The sequence below is a fragment of the Capra hircus genome, chromosome 17 (assembly GCF_001704415.2).
Source record: "Capra hircus breed San Clemente chromosome 17, ASM170441v1, whole genome shotgun sequence".
NCBI classification, from domain to species: Eukaryota; Metazoa; Chordata; class Mammalia; order Artiodactyla; family Bovidae; genus Capra; species Capra hircus.
Window position 1 is genome coordinate 15,892,879 of NC_030824.1, and position 20,986 is coordinate 15,913,864.

At 43.1% G+C, this 20,986-nt stretch overlaps 2 protein-coding genes across 3 annotated transcripts in view; one reads left to right on the forward strand and one right to left on the reverse strand.

Moving 5' to 3' along the window:
* LOC102182159 (acyl-CoA dehydrogenase family member 10) overlaps window positions 1-6,017 on the reverse strand; it is a 38,195-nt gene extending 32,178 nt beyond the window's left edge. Inside the window, exons 1-2 of one of the 2 annotated variants that reach the window (XM_018061236.1) lie at window positions 5,919-6,017; window positions 1,200-1,399 (exon numbers count right to left, since the gene is read on the reverse strand). In XM_018061236.1, the coding sequence (XP_017916725.1) occupies window positions 1,200-1,386 (187 nt within the window). In that variant the 5' untranslated portion in view covers window positions 1,387-1,399; window positions 5,919-6,017. Of the gene's footprint in view, window positions 1-1,199; window positions 1,400-5,918 lie in introns of those variants that run through there. The other variant, XM_018061235.1, reaches the window with a different exon arrangement.
* The window catches only part of BRAP (BRCA1 associated protein), a 31,019-nt gene continuing 16,141 nt past the window's right edge, over window positions 6,109-20,986 (forward strand). Inside the window, exons 1-7 of the mRNA XM_018061238.1 lie at window positions 6,109-6,173; window positions 6,206-6,381; window positions 8,172-8,333; window positions 9,329-9,527; window positions 10,743-10,932; window positions 16,038-16,151; window positions 18,063-18,211. Coding sequence (XP_017916727.1) covers window positions 6,300-6,381; window positions 8,172-8,333; window positions 9,329-9,527; window positions 10,743-10,932; window positions 16,038-16,151; window positions 18,063-18,211 — 896 coding nt within the window. The 5' untranslated portion in view covers window positions 6,109-6,173; window positions 6,206-6,299. The remainder of the gene's footprint in view (window positions 6,174-6,205; window positions 6,382-8,171; window positions 8,334-9,328; window positions 9,528-10,742; window positions 10,933-16,037; window positions 16,152-18,062; window positions 18,212-20,986) is intronic.

The window sequence follows — 20,986 nt, forward strand, 5'->3', positions numbered from 1 at the left end:
GTGGAGGGTGGTGCAAAAAAGCTAAAGGACCAGAGTTACTGAGAGGACGCAGGTGGCTGATATGATTTCAAAGGTAGAACAAGTCAGGGATTTAAACTTGGGCAGAGGCCATGGGAGTAGAGAGAAGCAAGTAGCTTCTGAAGATATTCTGGAGAAGCTTAAGAAAACTCCTGCCCAGTGATCTTTATGTTTCCAAGCAGAAAGGATTGGGGTAGGGGAGTACGATGACTCAGGGAGTGTGGAACAGGCCCGGGGTAAATGCAAGAGGAATATGAGTGGAGGAAAAGAAAAGCTGAGGGCTCAGCTCAGAGTTGAAGCAATGAAAAGGAAACAAAAAAGGCTCACCTCAGAAGTTTGTATACCCAGGTAATTTTTTGACCAAGGTCACAAAAAAACTGAACTTAAGTTGACTTAGCATGGAGAACTGCCCAATCAGCCAGCAGTACAGGTCAAAAAGAAAGGTCCTCCTCCATTCCTGCTGGCTGTAATGATAATGTGACAGCAAGAGATGAAGCAGCCAGCAGAGACCATAAGGTAAGACTGGAAATGAACAATATGCTATGGAGCAGAATGACACTATAGAAAGAGCCCACAGCTCTGATATCACATAGCAACATACTAGCCCAGACCACATTCCTAGCTTTCATATACAAAATAAATCAACTTCTGCCTTCTTCAGTCACTGTTCTGTTAGAAAGGACAGATAAAGAAATGATCAGAACCTATAGGTTTGATTTTATAGTAACAAAAGCAGATGTAGAGGGAAGTTGGTGGAAGAGGAAAGACTGCAATCAAAGCAGGGAGGGGAGATTACAGCATTCAGAAGCAGTTCTCAGGGAAAGGTAATTAAATTCTACCCATACCAATAACAATGACAGTTCGTCATTTATTGAGAATTTCAGATGAGCCAAGCACTCATTCTGCTAATCAAGTGCTTTCCATGAATGATCTCACATAATGCTCCCCAAACTCCAAAGAGGTATGTACTATCATTAGCATTAATCTAATAATGAGGAAACTGACTCAGAAAAGTGAAATCACTTGCCCAAGATCCTCAGCAGCACTAACTGTTGCCTGGAATTTGATTCAAGAGCAAGAATAGTACCCACTGAAACACACTGTCATCTCCCCTCACCACCCTCCTTTCCCCTACCCCATGCACCCCGGTCTCCCAAGGTGAAGGAGAATGAAGAGCTCACCTGCAGCCACTCTCCCTGGAGAAGGAAGCAGAACTCCGCCCATGTCAAAAATCACTGCTCTGTACGGGCCGCCTCCAGAATGTGTCCATCTCCAGGCTCCCGGGTGCCTGCCCTGGACGTGTTTCAGGAAGGCCGCCCTCCAAGCCCGCTGGAGCTGGGAGGACTGCAGAAGCTGCCTTAGGCACATGTTGGGGCCAAGGCTGTGAAGCAGAAACAGGACATGATTAGCGTTCACTGCCTCCAAGTCGACCTCCGTCCTGGCACTCAGGGTGCCACCTGCACGTCTACTCTGACTTCCAACCAGCATTTCAGACACAACCAGAGCTGAACTCAGTGTCTCTGCCCTCCATGACAACTCCTTTCCTAAGGTCCTTAGCCCAGCAAAGGGCTCCACCATTTCCCCAGCCACCCAAGCTAGAAAATTGGACTCACCCCAGTCCCCCAGCCACACACCTCCATTCTGGTGCTTGGTGCAACCAGTCTTTCCTCTTGAAGCTTTCAATCTACCTCTCTCCACTCACTGTGTGATCTCACCCACAGACCTTTGCAGCAGCCTCCTAAGTGGTTCCCTTGCCTCTTCATTCAAAATTGCAAATTTGATCATGTCCTACCCCCATTTAAAATCTCCAGTGACTCCCCATCGTCCTCACAATAAACTCTCAACTCCTTAAGCTGCCTGGAAAGGCCCTCTGAGAACTTCTTCTCCCCTCGGGGCAGCAGCTCTCCTTTATACTTCACCTTAGCCTGGGTGATCTCAACACTCACGTCCACAGCAGCTTCACTGAACACATGATGCCCTCCTCCTGTGGCCAGGCCTTAGCATATGCTGTTTCCCTGGACTGAATGCTCCCTTCCATCCATTACCTGGATAACTGCCCATTGTCCCTCAGGTTGTAGTTTGCCTGTCACTTCCTTCATGAAACCTCTTCTGGCTATCAGAAGAGGCAGATGAGCAGTCTCTCCTGTACTCTCTCAGGGTGCCCTATACACATCTCCTCCTAGCACTCACGATGCCACTACACTATCATCCCTCCTACAGAGCAGGGCGATGATCTCCTGATCTTCACTGCCTCTTTTCTAAACTTACTTTCAACAAATTCAGGGGAAACAAAAACATACGTACAACAGGTACACGTATATATAGATACACAAACATTTTCACATGAATAGACATAAATGTGGCAAAATGTTAATTAGTCTCAGTGAAGAGCGTGTGATGAAAGGTATATGAGAGATCATTGTACTATTCTTTCCATTTTTTTAGGTCTGAAATAAAAACCTGGGAAAAAGAACAACAACAACAACAAAATTCTACTTTCAGTCAGTTCCACTTGAAAATCTTGAAGTTTCTCATGTGATATCTATGGTTAAAAAACTAAGAAGCCAGTTAGAGCAAAACAGGTTGGTAAGACAGCCTGCATGTTCATGGGAGTCACCTCAGTGCCACCATAAGGACTAAATAAAGTATGTAAGAATCTAAAGAAAGAATTCTTAGGAAGTAAATGTTCAAGATGATATAACGTGTTTCTTATGTAATTGGAAATTTGCTGGATTGGGGCATGAATGCTGAAATGAAAAAGGTAAACTGATTTGCATTTCGGGTTTTACTTACGTTCCTGTGCCAAGGCCAAGTCAATGACGGAAGGAGAAATTTATTTATAGGCTCCAAAAGTGTTAACAAGTTCTGTATGAGGGCTTAACAGAGATGAAAAGGGCTGACTTTCATACTGAAGGGGTGACTTTTATTCTCATTGAAGACACTGTCCTCCTCATACTCCAGCTAATGGATGAGTGGGCTCCCACAACTAGCTGCTTCTTCCTTCCAACTAGAGATGATGGTCTGTTCTCACTTCCCAATGCTCTCTTCAGAGCAGGAAAAGTTGTGATTTCTCATACCATGCATCCTGATAACTCCGTGGTAACTGCCCACTGACTGGAACGCCTCTGCCTGGTTTGTGTGTGTTAATTGCTCAGTTGTGTCCAACTCTTTGTGACCCCATGGACTGTAGCCTGTCAGGCTCCTCTGTCCATGGAATTCTCCAGGCAAGAATATTTGGGTTGCCATTCTCTTCTCCAGAGGAACTTCCCAACCCAGGGATCGAACCCTGGTCTCCTGCATCGCAGGCAGATTCACCATTTGAGCTACAGGGAAGTCTGCTTTATTTGCTAGTAAATTTCCACTCATTTTTACATCACAGCATCAGCTTTATCTCCTCTAGAGAGGCTAGTCTTTCTTTTTCCTGGAAGACTCTGATACTAATATTTTTTTCCACTTTCACTGCTTCTTATCCATACCTTCAGTAGACGACTTACCCCATCATAGTTCTTTTTGACTCTGTCTACTCCTCTACATGTAAACTTGTTAAGGAAAGGCCTTATTTCATTTTCATGTCTATCCATCCCCTAGGACCTGGCACAATATCTAGACATGTAGCAGGTGCTCAGTAAAAACACGAGTTGGAGGAGTTCCTTTGGCTTCCCTAGTGGCTCAGACAGTAAAGAATATGCCTGCAGTGCAGGAGACCTGGGTTCGATCCCTGGGTTGGGGAGGTCCCTTAGAGAAAGGAATGGCTACCCACTCCAGTATTCTTGCCTGGAGAATTCCATGGTCAGTGGAGCCTGGTGGGCTATAATCCATAGGGTTGCAAAGAGTCAGACAAGACTAAACCAATAACACTTCCTTTCACTTCCTGGGTGCCTAATAGGATTCCCGGCTTTCACTGCTGTGGCCTTGGTTCAGTCCCTGGTCAAGGAACAGAGATCCTGCAAGTTGTGTGGCAAGGCCAAAAATCAGAAAAGAAATATGAGTTGGAAGGATGAATAAACTGGATGAATCAGAAAACAGGGGAACACAGGTGGCAGGCATAGTATTTGGCAGCTACAGAGTACTGTAACAAGCCCATTTTGCCCATCTCTAGTGAATAATTCTAGTTCTCTGGAACTGGCATCTTCCTTCTCCACCATAAACAATATTCATCTTCTCTCTCTCTGTCTCTCAGAATGAGATCAGTATGTGTAATGTAGATGTGCTACCTAAATTATACTTTCATAAACATGCACACAGTGTGAAAAAGTGAAAGTGTTAGTTGCTCAGTTGTGTCTGACTCTTTGCAACGCCATGGACCAGGCTCCTAAGTCCATGGGATTCTCCAGGCAAGAATACTGGAGTGGGTTGCCATTCCTTTCTCCAAGGAATCTTCTCAACCCAGGGATTGAACCCATGCTTCCTGCATTGCAGGCAGATTCTTTACCATCTGAGTCACCAGAGAAGGCCAGTTCCTGCATATTAGAGAGATGGTTTAGTAGAGATTGAGTGTTGGCTCTGGAATCAGATTCCCTGGATTCAAAGTCTAGCTCTGCCGCTTACTTACGTGTGAGATCCTGAGCAAGTGACTCTCTGAGCCTCAGGTTCCTCCTCCATAAAATGGGAAAAATTATAGTACCTGTCTCATGAAGTTGTTCTTATTACTACACAGAGACAAAGTATGTATTAATAAAGCACTCAAGTTAGTACCTGGCACAACATTAAATGTTATCTGCTACTGTAATATACTATAAAAAAAGTTCACATGAGATATCATATTATATAGTGGGATGCATATGGCATATACAGTTCCACAAAAATCAGCAACTGCCACTGTGGGGAATTTTGGCCCCAAGGGGACATCTGGGAATGTCTGGAGACATTTTGGTGGTCACCAGTTGGAGGTGCTACTGGTACCTAGTAGGTCAGGCCAGGGATGGTGCTAACTATTCTATTAAGTGTAGAATATACACACAACCCAAAGGCTTAGTGAATCCAATCACGTTAACAATGCAGAGGTTGAGAAATCATGATATAAAGTGTACACTGAAACTAATTCATAGTGTGCAATCATAAGGTATAAACGTCAGGTGGTCATGATATGGATTTGTAGTCCACACACCTACGTATGTCCAGGACAGTGTGCTCTGACACACTTACATGTCATAACATATATCTATGTAGCATCTTGTCACATACATGCTATATATGTATTGATTGTGGCTCTCCATGTTCACGTGCCAAAGGCAAGTCTTGTTCAGCGGCTAAGTCCTTTAGGACTCCTTGCGACGCCATGGACTGCAGGATACCAGGTTTCCCTTTCCTTCACTATATCCGAGTTTGCTCAAATTCATGTCCGCTAGGTCGGTGATGCACCCAACCCTCTCATCCTCTGTCGCCCCCTTCTCCTCCTGTCCTCAATCTCAAGTCTGGGGTATTGAAAAGAATGCAGACTCTCAGAAAAATTAATGTAAACAGAGTCACAGCCTCTACTTGCTTCATCCTCATAGCTGTATAAGGATATCACACAATTTTATGAAAAACCTCGCTCAAGGTCACACAACTAGGGACAAGGTCAAATCCATAAGAACAGGAATTGGGTGTTCATCTTATTTACCAATGTATCCCCACCACCCCAACAGTCCCTACTCCCTATTGGCCCTCAGAGAAAGAAGCCGATTCATCTCTATGCCTCAGGGCACCGATCTGTAAAGCGTGGCTGACACAAAGCAACCCTGCCTACAGCTGGAGCGAGAGATCAAACAGGACAAAAAGAGGCTAGAGCTCTCTGAAGGGTGCGGGTGGCTCGGACAATTGGGAGACCTCGCGGAGTCATAGACCCCTCGCCGTCAGATGAGCTGGGCTGAGAACGAGGTCTCTCAGGTAGGCTAACTCAGGTCTGGGCGCAAACCCACCGATCCGCCTAATGAAAGCCCAGCTCCCGAGATTCCCGCGACGTGCCTCCTCCACGACTTCTTCCAGATTCCGTACGCAGGGTGTAGGCTTACCTCAGCGAAAACACACCAGTCACGTGGCTACCGCCACACCCAATCAGACAGCGCGCTGGCCCGCGCATGCGTAACCTCACGGGACAACGACGGCGGCCGGGAGGCGGAAGTGGAGCTTGTTGTGGCTCAAAGGGTTGCTCGCGGAGGTGCTGCTGCTGCTGAGGCGGTGGCGGCGGCGGCGGCGCTGAGGCGGTGGCGGCGCTGCCCGCCCCGGGCCTCTCTACCTGTAGGCTCGCCTCCCACCCTCGCCTGAGCCCGCCGGGGCCTTCGCCGGCCAGCGGCTGCCCTATGAGTGTGTCACTAGTTGTCATCCGCCTGGAGCTCGCAGAACACTCGCCGGTCCCCGCCGGCTTCGGCTTCAGCGCTGCCGGTGAGTCCGCGGCCTCCCCGCCTCTCCCGTGGCCCGCGCCTGGGCCCCGGGGCGCGTCCCCTCAGAGTCTGGGTCCGGGCAAGCGCCTCCGCTTCAGGAGGAAGCCGAGAAGTGGTTGGGATCCCTCTTATGCCCCCACTATCCTTGGGAGGTCTCTTCCCAGGTGTCACCTGTGGGAAGTCTTTCCCGGTCCCTCCTTCCTGGTGCCTTCCCACCGGGACTTTGTTTATATTTGGCGCGTCGCTCTCTCACCAACCTGGGTGAGAGCCTAGTTGTGCGAATTGATTTTCTCTAGGCTGCCGTCTCTGGGGTTGCACAGAGTCGGACACAACTGAAGCGACTTAGCAGCAGCAGCAGCAGGCTTTGTGAAGGCAGACAGGGAATCCCCAGCACGCTGACGGCTTCTGGTTTAATTAAATTCTTCCTTTTTGAAAAACCATACATTTGGGGGCCCTGTAGCAGTAGTTACAATTGTAACTGAAAATGTGTACACTTCTATATCCGAGCACTGTACTAACACCTCGTGTGCACACTTTCCTATATCTTCATACAACCCAATTAGTTTTATGGGTGTATGAGGCTTTTACAAACTGGAACTGAAGCCCTGGGATTAAGTGCCTTACCCAGGATTATCTCTCCGTGGCAAAACTGGAATTCTACCTCAAAGAGCTGGGCTTGAGAGTCTGAGCTCTTCATTCCGTCACACAGCCGCCTCCTGGGAAATGCAGGTATGGCTCTGTTCCTTGAACCGCCAGCAACGCATCATTCATTCAAGGAGTACTTCATGAGTGCTCACTCTCTGTTGGGCTTTAGTTTTGTGCAGAAAGAGAAATGGTCCCTGCTTTAAGGGCACCAGCAATTTACTTCAGTTCATGGAGATAGATTAGTTAAATAATTACAGGATAAAAGTAGAATACAGCTGTGACAAAGTACAGTAAGGGAAGGTAGAAAGCTGGAAAGGAATTTGGAAAGCTACCATGAGAGCATGTGTTTAGTTTGGGGAAGAGGCCTGGGGCTGGTAGGGATGGTCTTGTGGGAAACTTCCCTGAGTGTGTGAATTTTTGAGCTGCAAACTAAAGACTGAATATAATTAAATAGGCTACTGAGTTCTGAAAGTTGAATTAGTTGACATAAGCGACAGATACATTTTTACATGGTTCAGTCATTGAGTCATTAATTTATTCAGCAAATCTTTAAAGAGCTTCCAGTGTGTGATAGCACTGTGATGTAAGTAGTGAGGATACAGTGATGGGCAAAACAGGCTTGATCTCTCTTCACATAAAGCTTATATTAAGGATATTTCTGTCAAGTCTCCGAATTCATTTTTCATTTTTGTGTGTTTTAATGATTTAAGAAAATGATCACAGTTTTTCAGGACAAGGTGGCATTAGGCTAATCCAGGTTGTTTAAGAAGACTAACCTCAAAGTTTTGTTGATTAGTGGACTTGATGCCCTCATTTGGGGTCCAACACAATTTCATTGTATAAGTGTTACTAAAATGTTGGTTCATCTGAGCAGGATCACTATCAAAGCTCTTATCTCCTTCATTTGCTTTAAAATGCACGATTTCCATTAGGACCATCCTGCATTTCTGAGTTTATTGCCCTGGGCATTAACTGACTGTCTGTACTGCAGGAGCCCCAGAGATGAGTGAGAAGGACCCTGCAAAAGGTATCTTATAGTCTTGAGGGAAGGCAGCAGAGAGAAAAAGGAAACCTGTGGATGGATACATTGAGAGCGGAAAGAGGCTTGTTTTATTATCAGATATTAATTATTCATGTATTCTTTAGTTGGGGAAATGTCTGATGAGGAGATCCAAAAGAAGACACTAGCTTCAGCTGTAGCCTGTTTAGAAGGGAAGTCACCAGGGGAGAAAGCAGCAATCATACATCAGCATCTTGGTCGTCGAGAAATGACAGATGTGATCATTGAGACCATGAAGGCCAACCCAGGTATGCTTTCCAAAACCCTAGGCTATCTTCTGTAAGGTAAATCCATGGTTGCTTATGTTGGAGTGGTTTTCAGTGAGCCTGTGATAAAGATCTCTAGCATACTTTAGCTTTTACTGCCTATGTTCCTTACATGAAGCTGTCAGGGTGGATTTCAGTTTCTCTAAATATTTCTTCTAAATTACTCATAACAAGCTAGGTTGACAACTCTCCTCAGTGCGGAGAGCTACTTAGCACGTAAGTCTGTGGCAGTTCATGTTGAATCCAGATAAGCATGTTGTGACTCCCCCTGCTCTGCCAGCTCGCTCCATCCAGGGGGGTGGATGTGTATTGCATCTCCAGTGTGGAGAACTGGTAGGTTGGTTTTCAAACTTTCAAATAGCCCTGAATATTTGTCCCACTTAGGAGTGCATAGCTTAGTTGGTAAAGAATCCGTCTTCAATGCAGGAGACCCTGGTTCGATTCCCACGTTGGGAAGATCCACTGGAGAAGGGATAAGCTACCTACTCCAGGATTCTTGGGTTTCCCTTGTGGCTGAGTTGGTAAAGAATCTGCCTGCAATGCAGGAGACCCTGGTTCGATTCCCGGGTTGGGAAGATCCCCTGGAGAAGGGAGAGGCTACCCACTCCAGTATTCTGGCCTGGAGAATTCTATGGACTGTATAGTCCATAGGGTTGCAAAGAGTCAGACACAACTGAGCGACTTACACTTTCAGGAGTGCATGATGGAAGACACCTGTCTTATTATGGTACTTCTCAATGTAAAGTCAACGTCCTTCAGTTTCTGAGGGTATTAATGACATGGGTGCTGGGGGGCGGGGGGGCAAAGAGTACTTTCAAGTTGTGATGTCCCCAAAACTCTGCTCTTCTGTGAATGCAATTCTTAATGCAATTTCTCTTTCAAAGTTTATTCTTCTGACTTAAAATTCTCATCTAATTGGAATCCTTCCACATATTTCATATCAGTTTATAATCTATTAACTTTTTGGTTTGTGAAAGATGAGCCAGAAGCTACAGTGGAAGAAAGGAAATCTTCAGAAGCATCCCCCACTGCACAGAGAAGTAAAGATCCAAGTAAAGAAGGTGTAAATGCTGCTCTTGATTCTCCATCCAAGCAGCTTCCAGATCAGATTTCCTTCTTCAGTGGAAACCCCTCAGTTGAAATAGTTCATGGTATTATGCATCTATACAAGACAAAGTAAGAAAATCTTTTTCTCTTTTGAGTTTGTCTGTTATTTGCCATAGGGTGGAGAAAATGTTCTTGCCCTAAAGAGAAGGATTATTTTAAGCTTTGTTCAAAGGGTTAGTACTTTCATATATTGTGTGTTAAATTCTTAGATATTTTCTTAAGCAATCTCATAAATTGGGTAAAGAGCCTTATGAATGAATCATGTAGATTCACTTGAGCGAATACCCAGGAAAATATTCCCTGAGAAGGTAGGCATGCAGGTGATTGGAAAATTGAAAGGAAGGAAGATAAAAAAGAAAAGAAAAATTCTAAGTGATCTATAATATAGCTGTAGTCTCTTATTCCCACCAAGTCTTTACTAAACAAACTGCTAAGAAGTCACTTAATGGGTTGCCAATTCATCATATCTTTGAACTCCTTTTTGTGGTCCAAACAAGGCTTTCTGGAGGCCAAAGGAAAGGAAGATTTTGCTATATAATAACATAGCTGGGCCACCAGCTCCTTGGATAATTAGTTGCTGATTTCTTTAAAGACTGTCCTTGTCCTAAATTGTTTGCTCAGTCCCCACTGGGAAACAAAATACTTAGGTAGCCATTTTGGATTGCAACTGTTGAAGTGAGTTTGCAGCGTTTCAAAAGCAAATTGCTCACCTGAAACTACCACAACATTCTTAACTGGCTATACCCCAATACAAAATAAAAAGTTTAAATTTTGAAGGAAAAAGCAAAGTGTACTGTGCGCGGTTTTTCTTTCCCTTCTTTTAGCTATTCCAATCCAACAACACTTCCTGTAATCTTCAGAGTCACATCTTCATGGTTCAGAATTCTTCTTCCTATATTTAGAGGTCTTTTCTCTTGAAAAACCTTCTTCTTCTATTGTTATCTAAGGATGGTGATTATTAAAAAAACGAATGAGAGCAAAACACTGCAAATTTGCCTGATGGAGGTTTATAACCATTAAAAGCCTTTAACTGAAGATTAAAAAATATCAGTGGTGGGTATCATGTAGAACATTTCAAAGGTTACCTTAAACTCCATTGCAGATGTGTTTAAGGGGTTCTCCATTTACCCAGGTGTATATTTTCCAGTAAGATAACAAACTGTTTAAATTGATTTATAAAGTATTACATTTTGTTTTTCCTTGGACATAAAAGTTGTCTGATTAGTGTTGCTTGAACTAACCATACCTCATCTATTCAAGACAGTCTAATTATTGTCTTATTAGTAAGATGACCTCCTTAAAAGAAGATGTGAGGCGTAGTGCCATGCTGTGTATTCTCACAGTCCCTGCTACAATGACCAGTCATGACCTTATGAAGTTTGTCGCCCCATTTAATGAAGTAATTGAACAAATGAAAATCATCAGAGACTCTACTCCAAATCAATATATGGTGCTGATAAAGTTTAGTGCACAGGTAAAAGTTAAGATACTAAAAATCTGCTTGCCACAAAAACTGTGTTTTTGAAAGTGTTTGATACTAGCCATGTTTAATTTACTACGTCTTACATTTAGAAGTCTTGATATCTTCTAGAGTATTAACGTAATTCTAGAAATATTGCTGAATTCATCAGCAAGCACACAATTCTAATTCATAGCTGTTATTTTTTATAAATCAAATTGAATGTGAAATCTAGGGTTGTGTGTGTTTGTTTATCCAGTAGTAACTATTCTAGTAGAACAGTAATTCCCAACTTTTCTTAACCCTGTATTGTTATTTACCATTATAAAACTGTGCCCCTGCTTCTGTCATTCTCTTTTTAGTAGATATTCTTGGGCATATTCTAGAAAATCAAATAAAATATTTTTGATGATGAGGGGTTTTGTGATATTCCTTGAATTATTAAAGATGCTTTTGAGTTCTAACTGGAAATCACTGCAATAGAGAGACAAACTCTGAAAGAAGGGTGATATTTTCAGCTTTTAAAAGTATACTGTGCGTTGTAACAATCTTTAAGAAGGTTTGGCCATCCAGTCCATTTCCCTTTTTGCATTAAGCGTAACTTTGCATGTGCTTCAGTTCTAAAGATGTTCGATATTCTCTTGGTCTTGTATTTTCATTCTTAGGAGTCTATGTGTTTTTATGTGAATATAAAAATGAGGTAAGCTTTAGGTATTATGCAGGTTAATAGAGGACTACTTTGTCCATAGTTTTCTTTAATTTGTTTGTATTTTTTAATACCTGTTATATTTTGAAATTTCATTAGGTTGTGAAATGCAGCTTTGTCAAAGTTAGTTCTTTCACACCTCACTGATAGCCTTTCTGAGTTTGCCCCAGATAAGCAGTTCCAACTTGCAGATTGGCAAAGAAATGAATGTGCCTGTAAGGTCATTTGTCATTGCCTCTGACCAATCACCAAGATCTGTGGATAATAGAAGCTCATGACACAATGCCCATTTGTCACCTCCTCATGATGAAAAGCTAGAATTGACAGCAGTAGTGGCCATTCATTGGTTGTAGGTAGAGAATTAAGAGAAATAAGAGTTGAATTGTATTTGTACCTGTTCACTGGGCCACCAGAAGAAAAAAACAAAACAAAAACTTGGTATGGATTTCCAAGTCCAAGAGAGTACACAGTTATCTTTAACCTTCACAAAGCACCGCACCTTTGAGGGAGACATTTAAGAAGTATTTCAATGGCCCTGTGAGCTTAGACTTCACAAGTTGACACTGAGAACTGAAAAGCACCTAACAGCTGCTTTCACTGACTGTCAGAACACCATCTAAGGTCACTGAGACACTTTGCGAATAGTGGGCAAGTGGTATATTAAATCTTTTAAATGTAATAATGAGGATAGTGATAACACACAACCTTTATTGACTGCTTATTCTGTACCATTCACTCTGCTAAGTGCTTAATGGGCACTAGCTGATGTAAGCCTTACTATAACCCTATGAGATAGACAGGTACTGTTGTTACCCTGTTTTACAAATGAGGAAACCAGCTGCAGAGAGAGGTTAGTGATTTGGCCACGGTTATACAGCTAGAAATAAGTTACTAAGCTGGGAGTTAAGCCCTCACTTTTAATCCCTAGGGTGTAGTCCTTGTCCAGCAGGAGCAGGATGTGGGCAAGGGAAGATACTGTTCGCAAAGAATTGTGTCATGACAGTATTTCACTTATAGCTTCTACTGACTGGGCAAGGGTGGTAAGCAAGTAACACAGATAACGTCATAGAAAGGGATTGGGAATAAAATGTTTGAGAATTTATTAGGCTTTTTATTTAGTCTGAAGCGTATTAACCCAACACTAACTTGTCTAAAAACCCCATAAACGTCTCTGTAGCACATGCCACCCTTTGCAGTCTGCAGATGATGCTGTGGAAATTTTCTGCTACTCTTAATGGATTTTCTTTGTGAGATTTTATGGAAAAATCCAAATGAACTTTTTGGCCAATCCAATACTTGTTTCTCCACCTCTGCCTTTTGGCCACATGTAAGTTACTTAAGTTGACAGATGTTTTCTAGGACTGTAATACAGCTTTCTTAGTGCTCTCTGAAGATAGAACCCTTGACCTTGGTATCGTGAGTTGTATTTTTAATGCTAGATCTTAAGGTATAAGGCTTATTCTGTCAGGGATTTTCTAAGGCCTAAAACTACTCTAGTATAGGTCTCAACGATGTTAAATTAATATTGGGCCCCAATGAGAGTAGACTCAGTAGGCACCAACTCTGGATCACTTACCAGATGCCAGTTTATTAGCTTTGCATGCATTAGCTCCTTGAGTCCTCTCAGATATGTCATGAGCTAGGTGTCATTATTTTCATATTTTATAATTGAGGAAACACACATGAGTGAATCAGTTGCCCAAGGGTACACAGCTAGTGTCAAAGAGTTATGATTCAAACACAGGCAGCCTGACTGCATGGCCTGGGCAGGTAACTATTTATTCCTTTCTGTTTCTCATCAGAGAATTTTTATTAAGAACTAACAGGCCTATATTACATCTTTTATCATTTTTTGAATCTCTGTTGGCCTCATCTTTCTTTATGCTGGAGGTATCAGATATCCCTACAAAGTTGTACTGTGCCCTTTGATGAATTAATTTATAATTCAAAGTACAGGGAGGCAGAAGGGGGTTCAGTTTTGTAGTTCTTTGGAACAGAAAATGACAGATAACCTCTCAATGGAGTATGGTGGCTCATTATCACTTGTAGGCTTAGGCCAGCCTACTTTCTTTTGAGAAGTAAAAAATATGTTCTTAGCACTAGTTGATCACCATAACAGTAAAGAAACATTGATTATAATAGATTTTTCTTTTTCTAAGTTAATCCTGAGAGGAGAACAATCAAATCAAAGGACTAGAAAAAAACAGAAGCTGGGTTTCATTCAATTTGGGGCTCTATACAGTACAGGGATTTTAAATGAGTTGTTTCTTCTGTGTTTTTGCAGTTAGCTTCAGGCTTTTGTTCAGTGCATCTCAGTGCTGGGTTGAAGCAGGAACCACGTGGATTTTGCTCCCTGCTCTTGTCCTTTGCATATACAGTACCTGGCATGCTTTGGGTGCTCAGTAAATATCCCAGCCAGTGGAGCTACATTTCCAATACCAAGATTTTAAAGAAGAGAGCAGTGTGTTCAAAAAGTATACACCTTTGGTCCAGGTAACTCCCCCAAGAAAGAAAGGATTTATCTGGGATTGAGTAGATTTTGTCACATTCCCAGCATCACACACCTTGTCCCTTCCCCTGAGGAGGCTTGGGCCCTTAGGGAGCATCTCCAGAGCTGGAGGTCTTTGGCCGGGTCTGCTGTTCTCAGCAGCCACATCTGCAGCAGTTCTGGTGGTGACGGCAGCCCTGAAGAGCCGGCCATGGCCCACTGGCCCTTTGTGTGTGAGTCCAGCGGCTCACTGTGCTGGTTATTCATCCAAAAGCATTTCAAGGCAAAGCCACTGCTCTTGAAAAATGGGAAGAGCCATTTGGGGCTGCTGCTTCTTAGTGTTAAAGACATTTATTATCCAAGAACTGACTTTAACATTTTGAATTTCAAATACCCTTTACCCAGTGTACAGGTTATTTCCCAAAGGAAAAGCCTTCCCTTCTCCACCAAAAAGTCCCTGCAGAATCTATGTTTAGAACTGGTCATCCTTCCTTAGTGGCTTAGCTCGCTTGGTCATATTAAGATAGCATAGGTAGTACAAGAATCCACATTTGAATTACATCATCCAAGTGCAGACTCAATGGACATGGGTTTGGGTGGACTCTTGGAGTTGGTGATAGACAGGGAGGCCTGGCGTGCTGCATTTCATGGGGTTGCAGAGTTGGACACAACTGAGCATCTGAACTGAACTGAGTGCAGTGAAAAACTACTGAAAAGCTTACAGTGGCTGTAAGATTCAAGATCCCATGAGGGTAGACAGCCAGGACTGTTTGCTTGATACAACTCAAATCTCGACCTCAAGGTTGACGGTGCGGCATTTCCTTTTGCAGAACACACTTCCTCTCTTCAGGCAGCTTGCCTGTACTGGCAGGGCCAGAGCACTTCTCTAATGCCTGGGCCTAATGCCTGTGTGGGAGTGAAATCCACACAAGCCACAGCCTCTCAGCTGCCTCTAAAAATTGCTGAGCTTTAAAAGCTGGAATTGTCTCTTTGTTACTTCCTACTGAGGCTAGACTGGAAGATTTGATTTATTTGTGTTCTTATCCACAAATGCACATGTGCTTTCTGCAAGGGACTGATTTCCCCTGGTTTTATCTGTCTTCCACTCCAAGGGAACAAGACTGTTAGAATTTTAAAGGTAGTTCATCTTGGACCTCTTGACCATGGCCAGGAGTTTTGCTTTTGGTATTATACACTAGGTTGTTAAAACCTCCTGACAGGATCCTGGTATAACTATCATGTACTAATTACTGTTATTACTTGGCTTATTGAAAAAAAGGAATTGGCTTCTCACTCCCTACTGGTTCCACTGGTCCTCTTATTTTTTCTTACCTCTTAGATGCTGACATTTGTTTTAAAAAACTTCTCCATAGGGAATTAATTCCCTAGCAGTTCATTGGTTAAGACTCAGCACTTTCACTGCTGGTGGGCCCAGGTTCAATCCCCGGTTGGGGAACTAAGATCCTGCAAGCCCCAAGGTGCAGCCAGAAAGGAAAAAAAAAACTCACCCATTTACAGTCATCAGTTATGATTTGGTTCCAAATAGAACTGACCTCAGCTGCTATGAAAGTGCTGACTAGAGGCAAAAGGGGAAAAAAAATTATTATCAAGGGAAACATTGACCATTGTTGGTTGACTATGTATTAAAATTGTAGTAGCCATCAGTTTATTGCACTTCAGTAGCTTCTGATTATTCAAATAAAACTACCACATAAATCAGAAAAAACTGTAGAGTAGGATATTGACCTGCAGGGTTCACTTAGCCTGTGAACCTCCTACCACAGATGTTACTTTTGGCAGTTGTTCTCTCTCCTAAGTATAACTTTTAAAATCTGATGAAGAGAATAATTGACGCCATCTTGAATAGAAAGCACATTACCACGATCGCTCTCTTAATTGTTTCCCTTTCCCCCCTGGTTTACCTAGGCTGATGCAGATAGTTTTTACATGGCATGCAATGGCCGCCAGTTCAACTCAATAGAAGATGATGTTTGCCAGCTGGTCTATGTGGAGAGGGCAGAAGTATTGAAATCTGAGGATGTAAGTGCAAATAATTCCTATATTTGAAATAAATGTATCAGAATGGTATAAAATTGAAAGTTAAGATACCTGTGGAAATGTCCAGAATTGGCCAGTCCATAGAGACTGAAAATAAGTTAGTTGCCAGAGACTAGTGGGGGAGAGAAGTGAGAAGTGACAGCAAGTACATGGTTTCTTTTGGGGATGACAGAAATGTTCTAGAATTAGTGGTGTGATGATTGTACAACTTTGTGAATATACTAAAAATCACTTTAAAATGGCAAGTTTTATATATGTGAATTTTATCTCAACTTTTAAAAATTGTCCAAAATATTTTTTTTAATAAAGAATATTATTTGTGTTATTAAAGTTGAGTATGTATCTATTCCAGATGGATGATACTGTGCCTGGAGCCCCAAAATGAATATTTTTGTTTTAAATATTAACCCTTAATCCTTATCCTAATACTTAATTCCCTTTTGATAGCAATTTGTATCAGTAATTGCTCTGATCTCCCACCCTCTGTGGGAAGCATTCCTGTAACATGTGCTCATTTGAATAAAGTAGTAGACCCAGCTCTGTTACACTTTTAATATTTCCTCTTTTAAAGTAGCCCTAAAGGTCTTTTCAGCTTGAATTCCACTTGATAGGAATAAATTCAGATTAGATTTTTCTGTCATTAGATTAAAATAAAAATCGGCAAAGGGGACTTTCTCTGGTGGTCCAGTGGTTAAGACTCTGCTCCCAATGCAGGGGACCTGGGCGTTCAATCCTTGGTTGGAAAGCTAAGATTCCACCGGCTAAGTGGCATGGGCCAAAAAAAAAAAGTCAGTCTACTCTTTTACCAGGTACTCTGCAAGGCCTCAGTTTTAGGAATTCCTTTCTCTAAATGAACATGGCTTCTTGAGAGATTTTCAAATATCTGCTCTTCAGGGATCATAGATGAATGTGACTTTTCTCGGTGTGTTTTTATTTATATGCCTCGATAGTCCCCTAGCTGGCAGGGCTTGGGTCAGACATTGCTGTGTTAGAGGTGTTTTTTTTGACCACCTAGATCCTTATGCCCTTCATACTCTGTTCTTTCACAGCCATTGGTAATTACAACCATTTTATAAGCATTGGTAATTAACAGTTTTTAAAAGTTTCAAGTTTTGGGGGACTGCCCTGGTGGTCCAGTGGCTAAGACTGTGTACTTCCAGTGCAGGAGCCCTGAGTTTGATCCCTGGTCAGGGAACTAGATCCCACATGCCACAACTAAAACCTGCTGTGGCCAAATAAATAAATATTTTAAAAAATAATAATAAATGAAAATTTCGAATTTTGTATCTCTCTCTACTAGAGGCTAAGCTCTGTGAGGAAAGGGACAGATTTTGTGTTTTGCAACTTAACTGAGTCTGTTTTTGCTCACCGTAGTCCCACACCTAGAACATTGTCTAGCTCACAAAGCAGAGACTTAATAAGTATGTACTAAATAAATAAAAATCACTGTTGTTGATACTATTATCACATAGTGGAAAGTGTTGAGTTTTAATTTACTCTATGGAAAATCATTCAGATACACTGCTGCTTTTCTTCCTTTGTGTTCTGTTATGGTCATGGCCATTTAGAGTTAGAGGAAGGAGTCTGGTAACATGAGATTCTGGCAGCAGTCTCCCTTCCTCCAATGTCAGCACTGTGAGGGCAGGGATCTTCATCTGCTTTGTTCCCCTTGGTATTCGTAGTGCTTAGCACAGTCCTGGGACTCTAGGAGGCGACCAATTAATATTTGTTGCATGGATGAAAACCTCACCAAATTAGGTTGTTTTCACAAAGCAATAATATTGAGAACATCCTACCAGGAGTCAAAGAGTATCAGGAAAACTATTGCCTTAAAAAAGAAAAATTAGAACCTGTGGATGATGAGTGAGGCTCATTCAGGGTGTTTCCCTGTAGGGCGCCAGCCTCCCTGTGATGGACCTGACAGAGCTGCCCAAGTGCACGGTGTGTCTGGAGCGCATGGACGAGTCTGTGAACGGCATCCTCACCACCTTGTGTAACCACAGCTTCCACAGCCAGTGTCTACAGCGCTGGGACGACACAACGTGAGTGCAGGGGCTCATCCCCCTCCCTGTCAGAGCTCGTTATTACTCTTTCCCAGAATTAAGAACAGCCACCCTCCAGAAAGAACCACTCCAAGTATTTGATTTTATAAACTTGGGTACCACAGTGGTGAGGAGGTCACATGGAAGGGCCTTCTGTATTTCTTCTTTGCTTTTCCTCAGTTCACATGGGGTCAGCATCTGTAGACCAATTCCTTTTTAATATGCTGACTAATATCCTTGTGGAATGTCCCAAAGCAGCATGAATCGTTCTCTCCTTCCAAGAGCCAGAGAATGAAAGGAGTAGCGGGTGGGGGAGTAAAGCTTAGCTTTTAGGCTCCTCTACTTAAAGGGCATCTAGGTCTAAAATCTTGTTTATTACTTGTACTTTATGTCTACCCTTGACTTTGGCTTTCTTATCAGAGTGCCAGGCTACACCCATCTGACGTTTTGGATTTATCATTATCGATGGCTTAGTGGCCAGTAGTAACAACAGTCACTAAGTATGAGGCACACACACACCTGTGGTGTCCTGTTTCCTAATGCAGCACAGACCCTGTTTGTATGAAAGGGAGCACTGTGCAAAGAACTGAGGTGTAACCTGTACTTTTACTTCCCCTGGTCAAAAGTTGCTGCTCCCTTTGCAGACTGCATTGTGAGTCTTAGCTAGAAAGGTAGATTAGACGCTGGCCACAAGGGTTTCCCAGTAGAGAAGAAGATGCAGAATCAAATAATCACACAGATAAACGAGGTTACAAAGGAACAACGTTGCAGCACCGTGACTAGAGAATAGGGCCCTGACCCCACCAGGCTCGTCCGAGAGGCAGCTCTCAGGGAAGAGGAATAGGAGTTAGCCAGGTGACCGGTGGAACCCAAGAGAAGATGGTGTAGGGGAGGGGTGTACCCAGGAAGCAAAAGGTCACGTTCCAAAGCCCAGGAGTGAGGAGGGGTGAAAGTCCACAGGAGTCTCAGTTCTTTGCCCCCATGTGGCTAGCTTTCCAGAGCAGGGACCTTGTCTGGCTGTTCTCTGCTGTGCCCTCCATACTTAGGGGGAGACATAGTGTGTAGGAGGAGCTCAGTAAATATCTCTGAGCAAATATGTAGACCCTGGCTTTCCTGTGGTTTATTTAACCAGAAAATAATTTTGCCCTGGTTCTGTAGAGTCCTTGGTCAATTCTGTGGTATCATTTAGGATTTCTTCAGAGAATTGTCTGGGTTTAAATTTGCCTGGAATAAAGCCACTCTGAGATGTGTGCGTTCCATAGTGTTAGTCTGTATCTTGTGTCCATCTGCTACCCCGTTTCAGTTCTGGATACTTCTTTGTTTCCCACCACTCCAATTTTACTCTCAGTAGACGTTAACTTTTTTTTTGGTTGCAGTGGGTCTTTGTTGCTGCATGCGGGCTTCTCATTGCGGTGGCTTCTCTTGGAGAGCACAGGCTCTAGGCGTGTAGGTTTCAGTAGTTGTGGCACCCAGGCTTAGTTGTTCTGTGGCTTGTGGGATCCACCTGGACTAGGGATTGAACCTGTGTCCCCTTCATTGGCAAGCGGAGTCTTATCCACTGTGCCATCAGAAAGTCCCACGTTAATTTTTGTAAAACCATAGCATTTTCACGTTTCCTCAGGGACCATCTTGTCCAACCTCCTCATTATTTATAGAGGAGGAGACCAAGGCCCAGAGGTAATGATCGGCATGCTTAGAGTGTCAGGACAGAGAATGCCAGAACTGGGACCAGAATTCAACCCACTGGGCAACCGCCTTCCAAACCATACAGTGCCTTTAGCAAGTGGGTTTTAAGCCTCTCTATAGATGGCTGGATAGCATCACTGACTGGATGGACGTGAGTCTGAGTGAACTCTGGGAGTTGGTGATGGACAGGGAGGTGTGGCATGCTGCGATTCATGGGGTCACAAAGAGTCGGACACGACTGAGTGACTGAACTGAACTGAACTGATATGCACAGTGCTGAGAGGCAGAGAATCAAAACACAGATCCTCTTTAAGGACATTGAGTCTCCTAAGGGAGAATCACACATGTATGTGTACAATTCAAGGTAGAGATGAGAGATCGAGCTGGTTCCTCCTCTGGGTTGGTCCAGAAGGGCTGCTTACAGAAGACAGTATTGGTACCAGGCCTTGAAGGGTACTTTCTTGTCAGGGAATGACATTCTGAGAGGGTTTCCCCCAAATATCTCCTCAGGAAAATAAGGTAACAACTCATATTTATTTTTGAAGGGAAAGCAGGGAGAATTAATGAACTGTTATTTTTTAATAGACAGATGGGATGATATATCGTGGAGTGCTAATTGTATGGTACAAATAAGTTAATTTTTGTAATTTCCCCTCTTTTCTCCTTTTTGATTCTCAGGATCATACATTTCAAAAGATCATTCTGGCACAGCATTTAAAGTTAGATTTCAGAATTCATTTGTTGTTGTTGTTGTTGTTTTAAATTATATTGATTTTTGACTGTGCTGGGTCTCCACTGCCACGTGGACTTTTCTTTAGTAAGGCATGGGCTCTAGGGCACGTGGGCTTCAGTAGTTTCAGCGTGTGGACTCAATACTTGCGGCTCCTGAGCTCTAGAGCAGAGGCTCAGTAGTTGTGGTGCGTGGGATTAGTTGCTCCAAGGCATGTGGGATCTTCCTCGATCAGGGATCGGACCTGTGCCTCCTGCAATGGCAGGTGGGTTCCTTTACTACTGAGCCACCAGGGAAGCCCCAATTGTTGATTTCTTATCCCACAACTACTAACAGCCACCACATGGACCGAAGGGATG